The sequence below is a fragment of the Triturus cristatus genome, chromosome 12 (assembly GCF_964204655.1).
Source record: "Triturus cristatus chromosome 12, aTriCri1.1, whole genome shotgun sequence".
Lineage (NCBI taxonomy): Eukaryota > Metazoa > Chordata > Amphibia > Caudata > Salamandridae > Triturus > Triturus cristatus.
This window is the reverse complement of record NC_140595.1, coordinates 835,331,384-835,349,866: the sequence shown is the minus strand read 5'-3', so window position 1 is coordinate 835,349,866 and position 18,483 is coordinate 835,331,384. Positions and strand designations below refer to the sequence as shown.

Genomic DNA, 18,483 nt, shown 5'->3' with positions numbered 1-18,483 from the left:
TCTACAGCTAGCATATTGGGACGAGTTCTGTTTATGAATTTGGATAGTCCCTTTATAATGCAATATGCAACTGAATAACACAAAGCTGAGAACCAACTAGGCAATTAAAATCGATAGGTGCGAAATCTCTGTGTTTTGTTACACCTACAGTATGAATTTCATTTGACTTGCCTCAATGTATAGAATATAATTGGGTTTGTTCATTCAATTGTAGCATTTATGTATAACCATTGGACATGCAATGCTAGTATAATGGCAATAATAACTTTTGATTAATGCTTTTATGAGACATCTTCTGTCTTGACTGACAATGTGATTTGTATGTAATACAATGTATTAATTGAATTATTACAATTTGTATTATACATGTATTTTAAATGTTTTTACAGCCCTGACGAAGTTCTGTGTAAAAGAACGAAACGCGTTGGCTGTCTAAGAATTGTGAAAACATGAAGAATAAAGAGAAACATTTTGGAACTATACACAGTATTGGATGGACATTCATCTAATTATTACGTTTATGGACTTAAATGAGTGGTGCGACCTGCAGTGGGTCTAATGTTTTGGGTCTAATTGATCACCCCCGGGAAACGGAGGGGGTAGTGGAGTTGCACACCATGTCAGCTTAACAGCTTGTTCGTTTCATATTAAATACAGGAGGGCTGGCAAGAGAAGTATTGAGAGAGGTGCGACCTGAACCCGTGTGGGTCCAGTAAATTGAGCCGTTTCCCTTTTGGTCTGTAGTATCTATAATCAATTTGTTGCACTCTTTTGCCCTCTTAATAGTTAAGCTATTAGCATCTAGTATGGCCAAATTCAAAGACAGAAGAGAGGAATTTGCATCTAATCTATTCTCAACACAAAGAATATGTGGTGATAAACCGGTTTAGACATGTCCGATGGGGGGCTTAAAAGCACAGTTCCAAAAATTGGAACGACTAAAGAAGCAGGAACTTGCAAGGTGGTGGGACGGCATCACCTTGCAACAATACCTGGACAACAATAGAGTTCCGCGAGGATTACGAATTTTGATCTTCCCAACATTTGAAGATCTGGATGAACAACTATTAAAGGAATGGGAGGAGAATCTATCCCACTCGTCAACTACCATGATGAAAATACTTATTGTACATGCCGAGAAGAAGGCGACACTGCTCTTAGAAGAAATAGATAAATTGGAAAAGGAAATAGGGGCAAGTCCACTCATAGAGGTTGTAAAAAAGAACTACGAGATTCTAGATAAAGTAATGGAAGAATATCAAATATATCAGAGAGACAAAAAGGCAAAGAAAATCGGGAGGGATGAACAAGATTACCGAGAAAGAAGAATTTATACTTTTGCAAAACGATTTGATAATACCCAAACTTTGGAATCAACCAAGAGAAGCAGGGAGGAAACATCAGACTCTAGAACAGCTAGTGAGAGTTCTTTTGCATCTACAGAGAGTTTACAATCAGGGAGTGAGAACATGAATGTCCTGCTACCACAGGAGAAAAAGAGTTCTTTTTTATTAGAAATGGAGAGGTTGCGCATAAACAGCAAGCAGCCCAAAAGAAACATCAGACAAGGCGGGGAGGTAGGGGTTGGGCAAAAAAACAAAAAAGAAATTCCAAAATTAGCGGTAGACTTGCGATCATCGAAGAGAAAATAAATATTGACAATGAAACAGTAATTGATATGACGTCTTCAAACACAGTGATGCAAAATACAAGTAACTTGTCAATTATAAATCTATCGGACCATAGCCTTATATTGGAGGAAAATACAGTATTGCAAAAGGGTTTAGGATTTTGTCCGACACAGTCTTGTAAAATCATTGATGTTATGGTTGATTTGTACAAATTTGTACGTATTTTGAAATTAAAACATTTTTTTCATTGCAATCCTAGAATTAAGGAGTCTAACATTATGAATGAGGTACCTGTTGGGTATACGGTGGGGGATGTGGAAGGAATTCATCTAATTATGTCACTTAACGAGGAAAATAACATTACTTTAGAAGATCTAAATAAAGAATTGGGAATTTTGCCAAAGGAGGATATAGATAGTGGTTTAAGAATGAGATCTAAATTTGCACCACAGTTTTCACATCCCAATATAGAGCGTTTTAAGATAAGTGTGACGGAGGATTTGCATAAATTGTTGAATGAGAGTCCACGTAGAGATAGGGGCCCCTAAAACTTGACAAGGGGGGAACGGTTAGCACTTCAAGCTCTAAGTAACAATGACGATATTGTCATACATGAAGCTGACAAGGGAGGAAACGTAGTAATCATGAGAAAGGCTGATTACATGGGAGAAGTCACAAGGCAACTGTCAGATACCTGCTGTTACGAACAAATTCCATTTAATCCAATGACGGATCTAATTTTTTTCATTAATATGAAATTGGGAGATTGGAAAGAAAGGGATCTGTTGACAGAGGAGGTGACCAGGCACTTGATGGTTTCTATACCCAATTTTCCCTGTATTTATATTCTCCCCAAGATACATAAGGGGGGAGATTTTCCTCCAGGTCGACCGATCATTGCAGGTATAGACTCTCCCACAGAACGTTTGTCAGAATATGTGGACTCCTTTTTGCAACGGCTGGTAAAAAATATACCAGCATATATACAGGACAGCAAGGACATCCTAAATAAATTTGAGGATGTCATGTGGACCGAGGGACTTTCCTTTGTAACCTTTGATGTGGCTAGTCTATATACATGTATTCAGAAAGAAACAGGCTTACGTGCAATAAAGCACTTTCTTAACACAAGGTCAGCAGAATGGTTTGAACATAATGACATGATACTTGAAATGACGGAATTGATACTTTCAACAAATTTCTTTTTACATGACAAACAATGGTATCATCAGCTGCAAGGTACCGCGATGGGAGCTAAATTTGCTCCGTCGTATGCGGGATTATTCATGGTACTTTGGGAACATGAACATGCTAGGGGCAGAAATGCCTCCCCTTGGATAGAAAATATCATGTTCTGGGGGAGATATATCGATGATTTTATTGTAATTTGGAATAGTACGGAGGCCCAAATGGACAACTACTTCACTTTTCTAAATGATAATTCATGTAACGTGACTCTAAACATGTCACACTCCACTGATAAGATTGACTTTTTGGATATAACATTTGTGGCATGTGGGAATAAGATCCAAAGTACTTTATATCGCAAACCAACCGAGAGCAATAGCACTCTACATGCCACAAGTGCTCATCCTAAGGCCACTATTAACAGTATCCCTTATGGGGAAATGATTAGGATACGTAGAAACTGTAGTGACAGGATTTCATTTTTAGACAACCTTAGGCAGACCAAAACAAGGTTCAAACAGAGAGGTTACAAACAAAAAACTCTGGATGATGCAGAAAGAAGGACTTTAGTACAATCACGGGAGAGTACCCTGTTAACTAACAACTATATTGACTCTAAAAGAATAAAAATCGATCAGCCCCCATTAGCTTTGTGACTAGGTTCAATAAACAGAGCCAAGATATATATAAAAATTGTAATAAACATTGGTCTCTGCTCCACGAAGTACCAGGAGTGAAGAAGATTTCCCCTAAACCTAAAATCATTTATAGACGTGGAAGAACTTTGAGGGAGATGCTGTGCCCCAGTTATGTATCCTTTAAGGGGAGGACAGGGGCAACTTGGTTACCTAGACCATTAAATGGTTTCTTTACATGTACTCATTGCAATGTAGGAGAGTAGGGTCTGCTTTCTATGTTCACCCTCACTTTTTGCTTTTGCTTCACTGGTTTTCGACTTCGATGTGGCTGTGGGCCTGCTAATCAGACCCACAGCCCAGCTGTCCTCTCTCTAAATTCATACTATGTACTTTAGGTACATAACCCAATTGGTAAGGATCACCTTATAGGTCCCTGTACAGTGTACCTTAGGTACCCAGGGCCTAGGTGTACCCTTGGCCTACCAGGGGCTGCAGCATGTATTATGCCACCCCTGGCTGGCCTTACATTATGACACAACTGGCTGATCACTCAGCTGGGGCAAGGTTGTGTAATCAACCCTTGCTTAGGCATAGTATTCCTATGCCTACCTTATATATAGACACATGGGTAACCTATCAGTCACTCCTCCGGCAGGCCTTAACAATCCTAAAGGCAGAGTGCTTGGTAACATGTGAGATGGTGCTCTAGCATGAGCTGAGCCTGTCTGCAGCTTTCGGAACCATGTCCTTATAGCTGTTCTATGATATTGCCTACCATATACTCTTAAAGTACCTTAAAATCCTCGCGGTTATGGTAACTATGGTTTGGCTTTATCGAAACATGTCGTGTAAGGTGTCTAACACTTTGGAATACTACCCCCACACCATTTCTGGTGGTGAGGATAGTATTCCCCCCTTCTAGAGGGAGAAGACATGTTAAAATCCTACTACCCGGTTAAAGTTAACCAGAGCCCTAGCATCACAAAATGGATGCTGCTGCCACAGACACAAGTCTGACCTCCTGCTGCTGGGAGTCCTTCCATCGAGGGAGGCTTGGACAATAGGTTTCCTGCCTTGGGAGGTGCTAGCACCACCCTAGACAGGACTTAGTGTATTGGGGCAGGGAGGGATGAATGAAACGAGACACTGCCTGGGGCACACAAGGTGTCCCATGCATAGCCCGGTTCAAACCGGTGCTGGGGCACTCCAGCCCCAGTCCTGGCGCGAAACTGGACAAAGGGAAGGGGGTGTAACCACCCCCCTCGCTGGTCCCACCCGTAGGAGGGACCTAGCAGGTAAACCAGCCCCCCAGATTAGTATAAGAGTGGGAGCTGGGTCCTTAGGACTTTAGATTATCCTGAACCTGCAACTTGAACAGAAACTCTGGACCTTCGACATTCGACTACGGAAGAAGACTGAAGAATCTACCTTGTGGCCAAGGAGTGGCCACCCTGTGCAAACAGGCACCATCAAGCGACCTGCCGTTTACTTTGCCTAAGTTCTACGAGGAACCGACTGCAGAGCCCGACCAGCGCCTTGACTTCCAGACTTCTCCGACCCTGATCCACATCCACAGCAAAGCTGAGATCCGTGGAGGCGACAAGACACGTGGGACCGGCTACCTGGGAAAATTGGCTACTAGCTTCCAGCGCAGCTTCTGAGGCATCCTCGAAGTTGTGCTCTGGGGATTGAGAAGCCCCAACCCCGAGCACCCTCTGCACCGAAGATCAGCCCTCCACACTCCACGAGTTCTGCGTGGGGCCCTTCTGCATTTCCCTGCTCGACGCGTCTGTCCGGTCACTTGCCCGTTGGCTAGTAACCTTTGCCACGACGAACCCTTAACTTTTCACCGCTGGTTTGGCTCCTCCAGACTGGCCCTTGCTTCCCTGTGAAAGAGAAGCACCTCAGGCCTTCCTGGTCTGCAACAAAAGCGAATCCTTCATCCTGCGTGGGTTGCGCTTGCCAAGGCTTGTTGAGTCCGAAATCGACATCGACGCCACCGACAGCAAGAGCCTTCGTGGGGCAGCTCGGCTCCTGGTTCTGGTCGCCCTCGACGCCTCCTGGTACCCGTGGCTGCTGCGACAAGCTTCACCTCTTCACCTGCATCTTCACGACATCGCCTGGTTCCTTCCTAGTTCCTTTTTGGCTCCTGGCTGGTGACCTAGACTCTGTCCCCTCTGCTTGCAGGTATCCTTCTTCTTGATTCCAGCCTTGGAATCCACCGGACACTCTTCACTGACTGCCTGTCAGCATCTTTCCTTCAGGCATCCATAGGAGTCGACGACGAAACCCGACGCAAGTTCACAACTATGCACCCGCAGCCCGTGGGCTAGGTAACTGGAGTACTCCGGTGCTCACAAGGGTATTGACTATCCTAGGGTCTAGTTTCCAAGTCTCTAACTCCTAGCTCCTTCCGAAGTGTCCTAAAACTCTTTAATTCTAAACACTACTATTTCTATCGACTTTAACGCATTACACGTGAGTGTTTCCACTCTGCACCTGAATCCCGTGGGCCTCCCACTTCCTAGCAATTGGTAGTATAGTGTAGCCCCAGCGATTCCCTAGGCCTAACCTGTGTTCGTGACAGTGGTTCTTATACCACTTACTTAGTATATGGTTTGCGTGGCCCCTAGGGCCTAACTGTATTACTTACCTGTGTGACTTATGTATGTGACACTATAGTTAGTATTAATTTAGAGACTAGTAACTATTCGTAAGCATAGAAAATTATAGTTTTCGTATGAATGTATATATATTGAAGTCAAGGTTTATGTTGCAGTAGATGCATGAAAACTTAGGTGTCTATAAAGTTTTATTATTCAAACTGGGGCTAGTGGTGTCAACAAACGCTATAAGTAATTTAGAGATTTCCCCTAGAAATTCTCAATAGTACGAAAAGTACGTGATGTCATGTGACCGACGTCACCTAACGTACAAAAGACGGAATGACGCCCATGCGGCTCCTTTGGAGACTTTTGGGCGGAAGAGTCACTGGTCGTGCAAGATACCGGATTGTAGGTAAGCGAGGTTATGTTCACCCTAGAGGCTGACAATACAGCGAAGTAGATACTATTTGGAAAACGCTCAATGTAGAAGTTATATACCTTGCATATTCAGCGGTTATGACTTTTTTGTGTGGTATCGGTTTGATTAGTTACAGAATGTGAAGGGTTTGTTTGACTTTGAGAAACGGACCTCTCGTTTGTCTATGAAATCTATCGATAAAACTTCAACACAAATGAATTAAAATTCTCCTAAATGTGAAAGTGGGGCCATTTTGGGAATTAGAACTTAGCGTATATAATATCATGTTGCCCTAAAATATGACGCGGGTATATAGCGAGATTTTTGCTTTTCTATTTGAGTTGTACCGAAGATAGGTTTCTAATGGTATTTAAGGCCCGCTGGGCAACACATGAGGTCGTACTGCACCTGTTAATTGAGTGGGTGGCTAATATGGCTAATGGCTAACAATGTTGAAGAATCGAGCAAGTTTGCCTTAAAGATAATATAGAACATGAAACAATTACGATTTACAATCCAACAGCCGTTTTTAACAGTTCAAAATCTGTGGTGGTTTCTTTGGGTGATTATAGAATACTGTCAGAAACATTTTATGGATTATATGATAGAATGTAGTGTCACATATTCAGTATTACTTTATTACAGGCACATTAGCCTTAAATAGCACCATGGGGAAGCACATATGGGACCAGTAACGCCTTGATCTAGGTAAGGCTTGTTTGCTTGTTCTTTTAGGAATAATACAATATATAAATATGAGATGTTAGTGGGTCACAAGTTATGCCATGATAATATTATTAAAATCTTTCGATAGGTGAAACAATAGAAAAGGACCGTGAAGCCATCACCAATTGGATATTTCAATAATTGGATGATTTATATCGCACAGGTTCCAAATAAACTTTGTTATTAAATACTGGTAGGTACCTCAGAAATTTGAATATAACAGTTTGATTAAGGGAGCATACTACCCAGGCCAGAAATGTTTATTGAAACTAGTCATTAGATGAGGTTTCCTAGATATATCTACAGCTAGCATATTGGGACGAGTTCTGTTTATGAATTTGGATTGTCCCTTTATAATGCAATATGCAATTGAATAACACAAAGCTGAGAACCAACTAGGCAATTAAAATCGATAGGTGCGAAATCTCTGTGTTTTGTTACACCTACAGTATGAATTTCATTTGACTTGCCTTAATGTATAGAATATAATTGGGTTTGTTCATTCAATTGTAGCATTTGGATGGTTATGTATAACCATTGGACATGCAATGCTAGTATAATGGCAATAATAACTTTTGATTAATGCTTTTATGAGACATCTTCTGTCTTGACTGACAATGTGATTTGTATGTAATACAATGTATTAATTGAATTATTACAATTTGTATTATACATGTATTTTAAATGTTTTTACAGCCCTGACGAAGTTCTGTGTAAAAGAACGAAACGCGTTGGCTGTCTAAGAATTGTGAAAACATAAAGAAGAATAAAGAGAAAAATTTTGGAACTATACACAGTATTGGATGGACATTTATGTAATTATTAGGTTTATGGACTTAAATGAGTGGTGCGACCTGCAGTGGGTCTAAAATTTAGATATATAAACACCCCAACAAGGCCCAGTCTTGTCCGCAGCAACATGAACAAGGGACTCAAAGATGTTCAGCAGAAACTTACGTTAGTTAAATTAAAGAAACCTCATGCTATGACATGAACAAATAGCAAAAGGAAAAAGTTTCTATTATAAATACAATCATTTTGACTAGCCTTGCTGCTCTTCTATGCGTTCATTGTTCACTGGCAACCGATATTCCAACCGTGTATATTATCCACCTATGTACAAAACTGAGTGAACCACGGTTTCACTAATATGTTGAACCTGCTAAGGCCTCCATTGTATCGTCAAGGAATGTGCTTCAGGCTCCACCTTTTAAGGCATTGGACATCCAAGAACAACAAGAAATGGGGGATAAGTCATCTGAGTAAGCGCCTTACAGCTGTGGGGTAGACCATCTTGTTGTGGTGCATTGTGATACAATTGTGAAGGGCATACAAGCTGAGCATTGGGAAAGTACAGAGAATAGCGAGGCAACAATAATGAGACAAATTGTGTGTGTTTTGCATTATATAACAGGGTGAAACACCTGGCCGCATGAAGAACCAAACAAAAGGATAGGATGAAGGAACTGTTTTTTTAGTTACATGAGATGGTGGAGACAGTGATAAAGCATGAGACTAATGGTTTGGTTCATCATATTATGAGAGGGTGGAGAAACAGTGAACAAAAGAAGATCAAAGAAAAGGATCAGATTAGCATTTAACATCAAATATGAGGACTGAGCCATTATGCAATACAAAGGTCCAAAAAGGGTTCCTCTTGAGGAATGCTTTTTTAGTTATTGTAACATCTCTATGAGCTATGTAGAAATCAAACACTACATATTTATGCATATTCATAAGTTTTCTCAGAGCAGCCACTGGTGTCCAAGCTACAATGTATGCCTACAACTAAGTAAAATAACTTAAATTTGCCACCAAACATGCTCCCAATTTTTCTATGTGCCAAAAATATTTCATCAGACAGTGTATGCTAGGGTGGAAACATTATGACAGACTCAAATCAACTGCAAAACTATTTCACACATTTCCATCTTTGAAGCATTCTATCATCTTTGCCATGAATTTCAAAGACTAAGAACCAAACATGAACCATGAGACCAGCTCCATTTGGCACAGTTTACTCCTCACCTCTGGATAGGACCACTCTGGGGAGAAGTCTGTAATCGTAACAAGCTGTACTGCCTCTATCCCCGTTCCAGAGGAAGGTTGCACTGAGTGTACAGGAGGCACTTCGGTAAAGTTTAGAACATCACTGGTGCCGTTCATAAACTGGATGGCAGGCTCCTGCTGATGAGAAGAATAGGAGGCCTGTGGAGTGTCACTGGAAGCAAACGTTGGGGAGACTGACTGGTTCTGGCTTGTAGTGGGAGTCGCAGAACTAGAGTTTGTGTTGAACTGCTCATATCCATTGGCACTTGCAACCTCCTCAGTCATTAGATCTGAGATAAGATCGGGAAACTGGCTGTCAAAAGAGATGTTGAAGTGGTCCATGTTGAGTTCCATGTTGGTAGAAGCCACTGATGGAGAGCTTAGATCATTCTGAATGATGGTGTAAAGGTCACTTATGTTGGCATTCTGGAGCTCAGTTGTCTCTCCAATGCTTTCTGGACTTTGATTCTCAGGAACACCATAACAGCCAGTGTCACTGGCAGCTTGGCTGTTCACTTTTACCCGTATTTCATCTTCTGTATGAGACTCTGTGGAGTCAGCAGCACTGTTTGCATGTGATGTTGTGTCCATGGGTGTATCAGGTTCAGAGGTAGTTGCCTGACAAGACATTGGATAGACTGGGGAGTTTATTTCTTCCTTCATGTCACTGCAAGTGGACTGTGCTTCAAGCTTTGGCCCGGTAGCGCTCTCCTGCTCAAGAGAAGTAGATTGTGCAACAGAAGTAGGCGGCTGAATCAAATGTTCCCCACTACTGTCATCCTGAATAAAGAACTGGTTTAGGGAGGTGTTAGCGGAACTGTGGGCAGGAAGAGGTTGACTATAGTGAAAGTGTGTCGGAGATTCTCTACTGTTGTGGTCACCCTTTGCCAAAGATGTTACCGGCTCAAGGCTGGATGAAACCAAGGTTACCTGAGTGGCTGCTGGGAATGTCTGTGCCACAGATACAAGGCTGGAATTGGAGGAGAAAACTGTGACGCTGGGTGGAATAGTCGAACTTTGGTAGGATGCAAAAATAGATGTGGAGTCCAACGGTTCATCTTCTGTCTTAACATCATTAACAAGACAACTGCTCGTACTGGTGCCTCCCATGGGACTGAAACTAGAGTCAACCAACATACCGCTAGCCCCTCCGCCATAGGTTTGTCCTTGCCTTGGGCTGTTTAAGAAAGAATCAGGATCAAAGGCCACAGTTGTGTCTGTGGTGTCCATGTTTGCCTCTAGTTTCTGAGAGAATACCAACATGCCTACGGGGGCAGGTAGCAGAGCCAAGTCTATAGCGCTGGAAGATGGAGATACGGATATTTTGTGGCTCGTCAATGGCAGGGTTTGGCCGCTGGAATCTGCAACAATCAGATGTTGGCTTGGCGTCAAACCAGAAGAGCCCACGGCCAAGGACTTCTCTCCTCCCAACCCAGTCATCACAAGAACTGTGTTCTGGGCTATACCACAAGTTACTGATCCAACTGAGAGATTTGGCACACTGGTTGCAATTGTGAGGGTGCCGTGTTCATGGTCGCCATAGTAATCATTTGTTATTGTCACAGGAGAGTTCTGAGTGGAGTCTGGGTTGTCGGTGTAACTGGAAGATGAAGAGGAAGAGGAGACTTCACTCCCACCGCTGGTCAATGAAGTGGTTCTTGCCAGCTGGTTGTCTTTCTTGTCCACACCGTTGCTTTTACTGTGGTCTACCTCAGGTTTGGCATCGGTGGCTGAGATGTTCTGCACCTCGGATAAGGCTGGGTAAGGGCACGTTCGGAAGTCAACCTTGGGGGAGATTATACGATGTTTTGTGCTGCTGCACTTGTGGGGTGTAGTTCCTGTTGTACCTAGTAGGTAAGAGGATAGTGGGAAAACAGTTAATATAAGTGTTTTTTGTATATCGACTACATTCTCTATAACCATCTTTTCACATGGCTAAGATGTCTTTGCAACATTATCCTAAACTTTTGACAATCTATTCCAGTACAATGACAGCTCATATGATGCACCTTTCAGAGTGGATCTGAGGAGAGTTGGAAATCCACAAAGCAATTGAATTAATGGTTATGGCGCTCAACCCCCACCTATTGCTTTCTCCACTAGCCACCACCCAAGCCTTTTTCCACAACCACAAATTTCCATGACCTAATCTCCTTGGCAGATGTGCCCACACCAGTGAATGACCAGGCAGAAGCACATGTGGAACCTGGGTAAAGAATACTGAACAGCAGTGGTGGAATCACAAACTACGGTACTCTTGAAGTAATGCCCAATTTAAGGACGTGGCCTGTAATCTTTGATTGTACACAACCTCGGTCCGCCATGCCATTTTCCAGTTTATTATCACAGATGCTGACCAGGAGTTCAAGAATTTGTGAAGCGTTAGGAAGTGTGTATAGATGCTTGTGATACGCATTCTTTGTATTGATATCAATAAAGTTTATGCCAGGGAGTTGAAAGAGGCTTTCTTGCAAGTTCCTATAAATTTGATGTTTTCAACCTTCTTCCTAGGTAGCGCTTTATTTTGCTTTTCGTGAACTCTATCTTGTCTAGGAAAAGGTACATTAGGCTTCACACTTGTAACCTTCTCATTCAGTTATTTACCTTTGCAGCACCACTCCATGAAAATGTACTTAAGGATGATTATCTATGTTTCCTAAAGCAAATCATAATGTAAAGGTTTCAGTGACATCCTACAGTTAGCAACTATTCTTTTATACCCAATTAACAAGCTTATTTATGCTTCAAGGCTGAACTCTGCGACAGTCAGCTCTGGCAAACCTTTCATACGTGGAATACCTCCCAACTGCACGCTTTAACTATTCAGCACTGTACCCCACCTCCCAGGAATCTCCTCGCTTGTACCAATGATCTACCATCTACCTCTACACAAATGCAAGTGGTCCACCATGAGACATTGCATCGGTCCACCTGATAAGTTTCTGTTTTTATGGGTCTGTCTGGAAACTCTTTAGAAAGTGGAGAAGAGAATACTTGTGTATTGGTGTAAATGTTTGGCAGAGAATGTTATTGTGGAAGCCATTGTTTATACTTTCAGAATCAAAGTCCCCTGAAGAAGGGCTTAGCCCGAAATGCATTGGGCAGAACAAATGTGAAATGAAATACACGAGTTACCATGTACTATGAATACAATAGCATGGAATTAAATCATATGAAATTAAACAATCAAACAAAAGCAAGCTCAAGACTTTTCATGGAATTTTGTTGATATTTCAATCAAGGTGTGCCTACATGGAGACGTTACTCCTACGGGAGATAACGCTTGTTGTCATTGTGGAAGCCATCACATATGGATGGTGAAGGGTCAAGCTCCTAGCAAAGAGTTGAGAAAGCTCAAAGCTGAGAGAGACAAGTATCACTGTAAAAAGGATCTCCATGGTAATAGCGGCATCCTTAGTTCTTACACTACCACCCTCAAAACTGGTTATGGATATTTGCACCACATGTAGGAGAAAAAGCTGAACCATTCGATCCGGCCAGGATAGGCTCCACATGAAGGTAACTGTTTTCATACTTTGACGCTCATGGCCTCCCCTCTTTGCCTATTCAATTGGAACCCAAGTCCACAGAAAAACTTGTCAAAGCAGACTTCCAGCAAACATTTAAAAACTAACAGTGATGTGGCTTTAGCTCGGGTGGAATGAGTCTCAAGCCTAAATGGAGAGTGTACCATTTGAGAGTTGCAGTATTTTGATGAGTAAAAAACTATGTACTTGGCTAAACTGACAAATCGAGATTCAAGTGGGAGAGATAGGAGGAGAGTACAAGAGAAAATTCAAAAACATGATCTCCTCTTTGCACCTTCCATGCTACCCTTACAGGAATTGACAGGTATTCCAGGCAACAACACTTCTCACTGTCAGAATACTGACCGAGGCCACTGCTGCAGAGGCATGCGTGGGTCCGTGGCGGAGGCTTGGCTTGGTGACTGTCCAATATCTGCTGCACTAACTGCTCAATGGAGAATTCTGTGGTCCCATTCCCATTGCTACATGTCCACTTTATGCCATGAACTGAGACACAAAGAAAAGAGAAAGGGAAAAGCAGATTATAAGACATCTGAGGAATGACATTCTGTCACTATCACTGAAATAAAGCACTCATTAATAGATGACCACGACACACCAAAGAAAGAGAAAATGCACAGATGCCTGTGAGGCTTTACTAGTCACATCATTACCCAGTGAGTTAGGTCTCAAAGGGCCAGCAGAAGTTAACATTTTTCAACATTGTTTGCAAAAATTGGAACCACATTTTTTCAGACAAATACATTTTGTTCTTGTTTGATGTAGTGGGTGAGGCCTTTTACTTTTGCTTCACCCAGATTCATTTCTTAGAGGGACACAGAGGATAGTCCTGCTGAAGAGGCAAGAGAATAAGGTGAAGCATTTTCTAATAGTTTATAACTTTACATATTTGAAAAGAGAGTCTTCAGTTACACTATAAGGGAGCAAGGTGTTTGTTGCCAATTAGATTAAAACAATCCAAATAATAGTTCTTGGATGAGTGCCACCTCAGCACTTTACACGTCCTTCAAAAAAGACAGGAAACAACCTCTACTCAGTCATCCCTTCCCACCCTCAATGGCTGACAACTGCACACTCAGGCCCCTGTGGCTGCTTTCAGCTTCCTGTCTCCAATGTCCCTGCATCCTCCCATGATGTTATTCATGATATTACACTTTGCTGCTATCTGCTTACAAATGTCAACAGTTTGGGAGGTAGTGTGACTGACATAATATCCGTCCTGCACACTCCTTTTGATATTGTACTGATTTCGTCTCACTTTTGTTCTGTGTACCCTCACTATGTCTTTTTATACAGTAAGTACTCGAAAGCCTTTCCAATCTGGTTCGCTCTAAACAAAATGTTATATAAATAACAAAGAAAAACGATTTAAAGAAGTGATCTGGCAATGGCTAGTACTGGAGACAAGGAGGGTCTGGAAGATACTACTTCATTTATAATAAACCACAAATAAAAGAAAGAGAAAGCAACCACAAAAAAAACATTCAAGGATTTTATTTACCAAAATACAACAGGACAAAAAACTGTTGAGATTCTTGGGGGCATTGGGCAGAGACGGGGGTCGTATTTTACTATATAAACACCTTTTATGACACCACCACCAACAATTATTTATTGAGGTGTATATATCTTATTTCCCATTATATCACCAAATATTATGTCAGTCTACCCTGTAAACTTAAGTTCATGGCTTTTTTTATTTCATTTTCATAGTAACTATTTACCTGTTGTTTGCTTCATAAATGTAATTATTTTTAAACTTAAATTAGTCGAATTACATATTTCAGTTAATCTGGAATGTTAATATAATAGCATAAATGTTTAAACAAGTTAGTTTAGCTTTGACTTGTGAGCAAGCCCTTTTTTGTTGCATAAATGTAACAAATCAATTTAAAAAAAAGGCATAACTTGACATATTCATTAACCCATCCTTAGTATCACATACACACACAGCCTTTTATCTCATCATTTGAATGTTCCTACAATACGACTAAGGCAATATTTCATTCTTCTTTTATTTAATACTTTTGTTTTCACTTATTAGTTTTATACCATTTTCCCCTTTCATTTACTTTTATTGATGTATTTAATATATTATGTGACTGTGTATAACATATTTATATCTAGTTAATTAGTAGCATAATGTGTATTTGGCAATGTAATGGTAGGAGAGGTAGTGAAATTTTAAGTAGTGAAAGGTTGATGTAGTGTGGACAACATATTGGAAGGAAAGTGTCAAGGAGGGAATACAGTCGGAGTACATACATATGAGTTAATCGTGGGTTGAGGAAAGGAGGTTTAATACAGCTGCGAGTGCGTGCTGTACATTCCTCGGTCCCCCTCATCGGAGAGAGCCGCAGCGGAGGCGAGGGAAACCCCAAGATGGGGTGAGAGTGAAGAGGAGGAACCCCACTACCGTCATGAAGACGCCGCTGACCCTGGAGCGGGAGCGCCTTGTGTTACCAGCAGTGTGGGTGCAGCACTGGGATGAACCTGGGGGCACTCAATCCGTGGTTCAGCATTGCGGGACGGATCCTCATCCGAGGCCCCATTCACCACCGGGAACTTGCCCTAATATATGGAAACGTATGAAACGTAATAGGAGTGCAGGTGCTGCAGTGTCTCGTGCTTAGTTATTGGGATTCATGTGTCTTACCGGCATTTATGGTGATGTTTTAACTGTGTGTATTTCGGATGGCAAGGATTATTTTTACATACCCCTACCGGATTACAGAAACACATATATAGGGCTCCCGGTTTTATGGTATATATTTTTTAACATTTCCGTGTATTTATCCATATTTATTTTTCGGGCCATTTTACCCATATTTATCTTATGTTTTGTTTATAAATGATGTAGTAAAACTGTACATTTCCATATTTATTTAACTGATACAGACACACTCATTCTTTGATGTATGTGGCAATACATCCACTAAATCTTAGCATTATACCACAAATGTATGTTGACATATGCCATTATTTAAAGAAATGTCATCCTGTTGTTTAATTTCCCATACTGTCCATCTGCTCAGCAGTTGGCCTACAATTCATGAAAGGCAGCACGGAGAGTCGCTTAAAAGAAGCACTATTTTCTGTATTTATCTACTTTTAAAAATAAATGCAGACAGAAAACACATTGTTTTCTGTCTGTATTTATCAGTAAAAATCCGTAAAAATGGAAAACAGGGAGCCTTACACATATAATATGCACCCAGGTGCTTCTGTGCCTGATTTGTGACTGTTACCGTATAAACTTTAATTGAGGAGCACATGTGCGGTCTACTAAGTGCTTATGGTGATCAATGGTTATTTTTAGGTCTCTCCTATGCAGCGCGGATGCGCTGATAGGAGGGCCTTCAGCCATCGGTCTTCACTTTTCAAGCACTGCACTCGTGCTTGTGGCGCCATCCACCTTGCGAGAGCGAGCAGCGGCGCGCCACTAGCATGAGTGCAGTGCTTGAAAAGTGAAGACTACTCTCCCAAGTGCGTGCACCACTCGCGGGCTCACCTCCTGTTACCCCTATCTCTTCACGTGGCCACTCCGCCTTCCTGTATGCGACGCTCGCTGGGGCCGCGCTTGTCTTCTATGCTGATTTGCTCTTTTGTGGACTCCAAGGCAGTTCGTGTTGTGGACCGGGGGTACAAACCTCCTCTCCTCCAGAAGCTGACATTTCTGGCAGTAATCGAAGCTGGCACACTCACATGCCACTGGAGCCCCCCCCCCCCACCACTACAGATGGGCGGGCCCCTGCAGCTCGTGTCAGCCCCCTAGAATTCATGCAACAAAGTTGTGCATTGTCCTCTCATCCGCACCAGAAACGCGCCTGAATTCACCCGTGCCTGTCTTGCAGCTCACGCTCTGCTGCATGCAGGCCGGGTATGTACAATTCAGGGCTGAATGCTGAGTTGTATTCACCCCGATGGATGCTCTCGTGCAGCTCTCTGTGCAGCAACAAATCTTAGACATACGGGAGCAGGCATTGCTAGGTGTCTGTGTTTCCAATGATGGGCTGAGCAATTAAGCACAGTGCAGCGAGCGCGCTAAGGCATTCTTCTGAACCTGCAGCAAACTTGCCTTTGAAGTTGAAATATTTATTAGTGTTTGAATGTTGGGGCGATTGTTGCTAAAACATATGGCAGCGTCGCATACCATATCTGTTTATTTTCCATAATAATGCGCCTGCAAACAGTAATTTATCCTTTAATATCTTATGAAAGTTAAAAGTGAAGCGCAGTAAGTAAAGAGACGCAGCCACGCCTTCAGCACAGATGTTGCATAGTATCACTGGTTAGCACCAGTAAGTGTAGCTCCAATGTTGCTCTAAGCATTCGTACCGCGGCAGCAGATGCGTGCAGCCCAGTTGTCATTAAGCGGACCTATTCTCCGTCAACAGGTATTGGCAGAAAGGTTAAAAATGCAAAAAGGGGAGGAGGAGCCTAGCGCTTGACCAAGATGGCCGCGTGAGCCCGGAGCTCCCGCTACCCTCGCGCCCTCCGGCACTTATCCTTTCCTAAATCCTGAATTTCATGCACGGAATCTTGCAGATGAGTCACAGCTGGGGCGACTGACGCTGTCCGGGCGAGGATCGCCCACCGGGGACCGAAGTTGTGCGTGGCGGAAGACTGCGGCCTACCTCCGAAGGATGCCAGGGGCTTGCGTTGGCAGGATGCCCGGCCACTAATTGAACAACAGCGGCCCTAGGAGGTGTGAACCGACGGACAGATGCCGCTACACTTTCGCTTTCGCTTTCTCGCCCTTTGTTTGTTCTGGCTTGGGAGCGCTTCACGCATATCCTCCTCTGACTGGAGGACCTCCATTCGGTCCTGATTGACTGTGGTAGTCCTATTTGACCCTGTTGCCTCTAGCTGCGTGAGGGACGGCCTTTGGCACTTGATTGTCCTGCTGTTCGGGATGTCGACCAAATCGGAGGCGGACAGGTCGAAGTCTAAGACTACCCGGCGGGGAGGCTATACCCAATCCAACAATATGGATCGTTATGCCCAGCAGAAGGGGTCGCCCGGTGGATCAGGACAGTCGCTGGAAGCGCAGAAGGCCGAATCACCCCCTGCCTCGGAGCTATCGCTGCAGGATATCAAAGGGGCGATAGATGGGATGCAATCTTCGATTGGGCGACAGTTTGAGACCCTGGCGCACAAGGTGGATATGATTCTGATCGATGTCAACTTGATTCGCGCGGACCTGGGCAAAACCAACGAGCGGGTCAAGTCCCTGGACCTCAAGACCACTGGTCTAGCGGACGATGTGGCTGAGGTTCGTAAGTTGCGAACCGCGAGTGACCTCTCCGCCCGCCGGCTCGAGGACTTCGAAGGTCGGGCCCGGCGCAATAATGTGCGCCTTATTGGGGTCCCGGAAACCTCAGAGGATGTCTCTGTGGATTTACTCGTCGAGGATTTGGTGGTGAATCATCTCGCGCCTAAGGGCCTCAGCAAGTTCTTTGCGGTGGAGCGGGCTCACCGAGTGCCTGGAGGACGGCCTAAGGTGGGAGCCCCCCCGAGACCGATTGTAGCCCGGATCTTTAATTTTCGGGATCGAGACGCTATCCTGCAAGCATCGAGGGTGACAGGCCCGGTCCCTTTTCAGAACGCCTCTGTGAGTTTTTATCCTGACTTCACCCAGCTGGTGCAGAAACAGAGGAGGAGTTTCCTGGGGGTGAA

General features: G+C 43.1%; 1 protein-coding gene across 4 annotated transcripts in view; it reads right to left on the bottom strand.

Moving 5' to 3' along the window:
* Positions 1-18,483, bottom strand: part of CAMTA2 (calmodulin binding transcription activator 2) — a 1,245,102-nt gene that overhangs the window by 731,335 nt on the left and 495,284 nt on the right. For all 4 annotated transcript variants that reach the window (XM_085638475.1, XM_085638477.1, XM_085638474.1 and 1 more), the window contains exons 8-9: positions 13,150-13,290; positions 9,236-11,103 (exon numbers count right to left, since the gene is read on the bottom strand). In XM_085638475.1, coding sequence (XP_085494601.1) covers positions 9,236-11,103; positions 13,150-13,290 — 2,009 coding nt within the window. The remainder of the gene's footprint in view (positions 1-9,235; positions 11,104-13,149; positions 13,291-18,483) is intronic.